The sequence below is a fragment of the Plasmodium sp. gorilla clade G2 genome (genome assembly GCF_900097015.1).
Source record: "Plasmodium sp. gorilla clade G2 genome assembly, chromosome: 9".
NCBI lineage: Eukaryota > Apicomplexa > Aconoidasida > Haemosporida > Plasmodiidae > Plasmodium > Plasmodium adleri (nom. inval.).
The window spans coordinates 70001-75000 of record NC_041701.1 but is presented as its reverse complement, the minus strand read 5'-3'; the positions used below and the strand labels follow the sequence as shown (position 1 = coordinate 75000).

The following is a 5000-nucleotide window of genomic DNA, read 5'->3' as shown; positions in this document are numbered from 1 at the left end:
TTACATGATAACCATGTGTTCCTATATAAAAATTGTTGATGAATCCTCATATGTACACTAACAGTAGAATATATTATGTTAAGAAAAAAAAAAAAATTCCTTCTTCAATTTATGAATGTCTGTATATGCCATATATATGTATATATTTATTTTTATATATATTTATGTTTATGTGTTTCCTTTAATATTATAAAAAAATTTTGCACATCCCATCATTAAAAATATATATATATATATATATATATATATATATATTTATTTATATGTATATTATATTATACCATCATATTGTGTTATATCCCTTTATATATAGTTTCTACTGCGGCATCCTTAGTATTTTTTGTATGTTGAAGAAATTGATAATAATCGTGTACTGCTATCCCAGTCATTGCTGTTAAAGACAAAAAAAGTGTTCCTGAAAGAATTAATGATCGTATAATATCAAATTTCTTTTTTGTTTTTTCTATTTCTGTTGTTAATTGTAATATTCGGGGGTCAATGTTTTTTGGTTTATAGTTCTCATTTGTATTTGAACATGATGAAATAAAAATAAGGCTTATTAAGAGGAAAATAATAAATGTAAAATTTTGTAGAATTTTCATTTTTATTTTTTTTGTCTAAAAAGGAAATCTATATAAATTTATTATAGTAAATATTTTAATTTTATAACAGGGGACTTTTTTTTTTTTTTTTTTTTTTTTAATAAATATTTATATGAATTGACCATGTAAAAGAAGAAAATTGTATTTCATGAAAAAAAATAAAATATAAAATTAATATATATATATATATATTTCTTTTTTAAACTATATTGTATTGTATTATATTATATATATATTTTTTTTACATGCAAGGGAAGACTATTTTTGTGGTTTTCCTTTGTTATGGTTGTGTTTATTTATTATGTGTTTTGAATTTCATTATTTGAAAGAACATCATTTAAAAATATAAGTATGAGACCATTTGTAATTAAAATTATATAAATATATTTTTATATAATATTTGTGCCTATGTTTTCATTATTTTTTAATGTTCATTTTTTTTTTTTTTTTTATAGTATGTTAGCAAGTATATTTTCTTATGCTAATGTATTAAGACACTCGAATGTGGCCAATTTTTTATAATTGGAAATAAAATTTGGAGATGTTATATTATTATTGTTTTTATATTTTAGGTATGATAGCATTTTTATATATAGAACAAACCAAAAATATTCATATATATATATATATAGTTATATATTTTCAAATTAAATGTTATAATTATATATATGTTTCTATATATTTTTATACATAGAACATATGTGGATAAAATTTATATGTACCCTAAGCAAAAGGAATTATTTAATATATATTATTTTAACGATTAAACATTTGGATTTTTTTTTTTTTGTCATTATTATTTTTATACTGAAATATAAAAATATAAAAAGAATATATTTTACAATTTTATTATATTTTAAAAATATGTGTACTAAAAAATTTTCTAAGAAAAGAAAAGATAAGATATCATAATTTTTAATATTTTATATAAAAGAATAAGAATTTTTCAAATGTGTATTTTTAAAAATATATATTAATTATAAAAAAGATATGTGAAAATGGAAATTACTTATATTTTTATTTAAAAAAGAAAAAAAAAAAAAAAAAGGAACTTACATAATACTTGCTCATTTAATTTAATTATAATAAACTAATTAATAATTTTTCTTATTTATAATAATATATATTTTTTATATATGATTATGAGAAAATTTTTCTGAAGTATAAAAAAAACTTAATTAAATATATATTAATAAATTATATATACATATTAAATTCTATTATTAAATTAGTTATATATTTTAAATTAGTATTATTAATATAAGAATACAAGTGAAATATATACATTTTGACATATTATATATATGAAATATTAGAATATATATAATATTTTACAAGGAACGATAGAATTTCAATAGATGATATATGAGAAAAAATAAAATGTAAAATTTTCATGAGATTATTTCTTTTTATTATCATTATTTAATTTTTTTTATATTTATTTTTTTTTGTCTAATAGTATCTCTTTAAAAATACTATTAAATATAAATATATTTCTTTAAAAAAAAGATCAATAGTATCATAGGTATATATATTTTTTGAGTTAAAAAAAAAAAAAAAAAATACTTTTATACCTTAAAAAAAAAAAATCTCATACACACTCGGGCTTATTTTTTTTTTATTATTGCACTAGTAAGTTTTTAAGAATAAATATCTTATAGTTTTTAAAAGAAATATAATATAAAAAGAGAAAGAGAGAAAAAATGGAAAAAAAAAAAAAAAAAAAAAAAAAAGAGATATAAAAAAAATGAAGAGAAATAAAATGAACTAATATTATTTGGACCATATTATTAATTATTTTATATAAATTGTTTTTTATTATTTATAATTAATATATATATATTTTTTTTTTTCTTATACATTTGTTAAATATATTCTTACTTTATAATTTAATATTGTTTGTATATTTAATATTCAATTTAAAATTTGTGTAAGAAAATGAAGGTTTCATTTACTTTATTTTTTATAATATGTAAGAAAAAAAAAGAAAAAATTAAATAAGAAAAAGAATACACGAATATATTCTAGGGATATAGTTTAAATGTGTATGATGAATTTGTATATATATATTTTTTGATTATTATTAAAATAAATACAAATTTAAAATTAATAATAATAATATATATGTGTATGATTTTAAATATAAAATTTTTATTATATTTTAGAAATTATATTTATATTTTTAATTTACTTTTTTAGATATTATATTAAATTGTCATGTGTTAAAATGTGAAGGTCAATCTGGTGATACTGCCAATTCATCTAATTTGAATCCTGATCAAAGAACACCTAATTCTGATACTACTGGTGTAGGTTCAAATAGTGTTGGTACATCTGGTTCTAGTACAGATAGTGAATCTAGTTCTAGTACAGATAGTGCATCTAGTTCTCGTACAGGTGATACATCTGTTTCTAGTAGAGATGGTGCACCTAGTTCTAGTGGAGGTTCAAATGTAAATGTAAATACTGCAACTTCTGAAATATCTGGAAGAGTGCAAAATGCACAAGAAACAAGTACTACTTCAGATAGTTCAGATAATTCGATTAAAATAAAATCTGCATTTTTAAAAGAAAATGTTGGTGTAAAGATTACTGGTCCATGTGATGAAGGGTTCGGTTTGGTTTTGGTTCCTCATATTATTATTAATGTTGACACCAAAAATACTGATATACAATTGGGAAAGAAAACAAAAGATATAAATTATGAAATAAAATTAAGAAAAAAAGGAAATAATGAAGATGAGGAAAAGGTTGGTGTAAATCTTTTAAAAAATGTATGCGAGAAAGGAAAAAATTTTAAATTTGTTGTATATATTAAAGGAGATGAATTAACTATTAAATGGAAAGTTATAAAAGACGGAGGTAATAAAAAAAAAAAATGTATATATACATTTATATATAAATATATATGTGATGAAAACATGTAAATGATTATATTAATATGTTCCATTTTAGTATGCAATAAAATATGTTATATAATTCTTCAAAAATATTTTAATTTTATTTATATATCTGTAATTAATTTCTCTATTTTGTTTATATTTGATAATATAATTAATTTTTTTTCTTTCATTTTGTTTATTTTCTTTGTTTTAGATATACCAGTAGATGTAAAAAAATTCAAAATCAAAACAATGACTCCTCCTATTACTTCCATACAAGTATTTTCCTCCATGTCTAATGATAAGTCCTTTTTGCTTGAAAACAAAAATTATGCCATAACAAATAATATGCCAGGTAATACAAAAAATGTTGAAAAAATGAAGAAAAAAAAAAATATATATATATATTTATATATCTTGTATATGTACACTTTTATATTTATTCATTTTACTTTTTATAAAAATGTATTTATTTTATTTTACCCTTGCATTATAGAAAAGTGTGAAGCTATAGCTACTGACTGTTTCTTGAGTGGTAATGTCGATATCGAAAAATGTTATCAGTGCAGTTTATTGGTTGAAAATGATAGTAAATCTGATGTATGCTTTAATTTTATTTCTCGAGAAAATAAAGAAAAATTAAATGAAGAACTTGTTAAAGTTCAAGGATCAAGTGAATATGAAGAAAGTGTAGAATCTGAACTAAACGAAGCTATAGATTCATTAATACCTTCATTTTATAAAAAGGATGCTGAAACCGGTGAAAATGTTTTAATAAGTTTTGAAGATTTAAATAGTACATTAGAAGATGAAATAATTCATTTCTGTTCTTTATTAAAACTTGTTGATTTAAGTGGAACATTTATGAATCACCAAATAGGTACTACTGTAGATGCCTTTAATAATATTGTTAAACTTTTAAAAGAACATGAAGAAGAAGATGAATTCGTATTACGTACAAAATTCAGAAACCCAGCCCTTTGTATGAAAAATGTAGATGATTGGGTTAAAAGTAGATGTGGTTTATTAACATCTGATAATTCATATTTTGTTATGAAAAAAAATGGTGATATTAATGGTGAGAATGAAAATAATGAATCAAACGAGGAAGATTATGACGGTGTTATTGATTTAAGTACAAATGAGGATGGAAATGTAAACGCAAATCAATTCAATGATGATATATATTGTAATGATGATTATTGTAATAGATGGAAAAATGAAAATAGTTGTATATCAAAGATTGCCGTTGAAGATCAAGGAAATTGTGCTTCCTCATGGGCTTTCTCTTCTAAATTACATTTTGAAACGCTTAGATGTATGAAAGGATATGACCATTTAGGAATTTCTGCATTGTACTTAACTAATTGTTCTAAGGGTAAAGTTAGTAAAAGATGTACTGCAGGTGGTAATCCAAGCGAATTTTTACAAATCGCTTCAAATAGTGGATTTTTACCAACAGAATCTGATTACCCTTACTTTTATGCATTGGTTGAAAATACCTGTCCACGTGATT

At 20.4% G+C, this 5000-nt stretch overlaps 2 protein-coding genes across 2 annotated transcripts in view; one reads left to right on the top strand and one right to left on the bottom strand.

Moving 5' to 3' along the window:
• Window positions 1-293: 293 nt before the first annotated feature.
• PADL01_0901900 (conserved Plasmodium protein, unknown function) lies at window positions 294-602 on the bottom strand (the record flags this gene model as incomplete). Its single annotated transcript, XM_028681679.1, has 1 exon — window positions 294-602. One exon carries the CDS (start codon window positions 600-602, stop codon window positions 294-296), a length of 309 nt encoding a protein of 102 aa, XP_028538033.1.
• Window positions 603-2540: 1938 nt separating this feature from the next.
• Window positions 2541-5000, top strand: part of PADL01_0901800 (serine repeat antigen 9) — a gene marked incomplete at both ends in the record, with an annotated part of 3470 nt that continues 1010 nt past the window's right edge. Inside the window, 4 exons of the mRNA XM_028681678.1 lie at window positions 2541-2574; window positions 2802-3464; window positions 3699-3839; window positions 3981-5000. The exon at window positions 3981-5000 is cut by the window's right edge and continues 1010 nt beyond it. Coding sequence (XP_028538032.1) covers window positions 2541-2574; window positions 2802-3464; window positions 3699-3839; window positions 3981-5000 — 1858 coding nt within the window. The remainder of the gene's footprint in view (window positions 2575-2801; window positions 3465-3698; window positions 3840-3980) is intronic.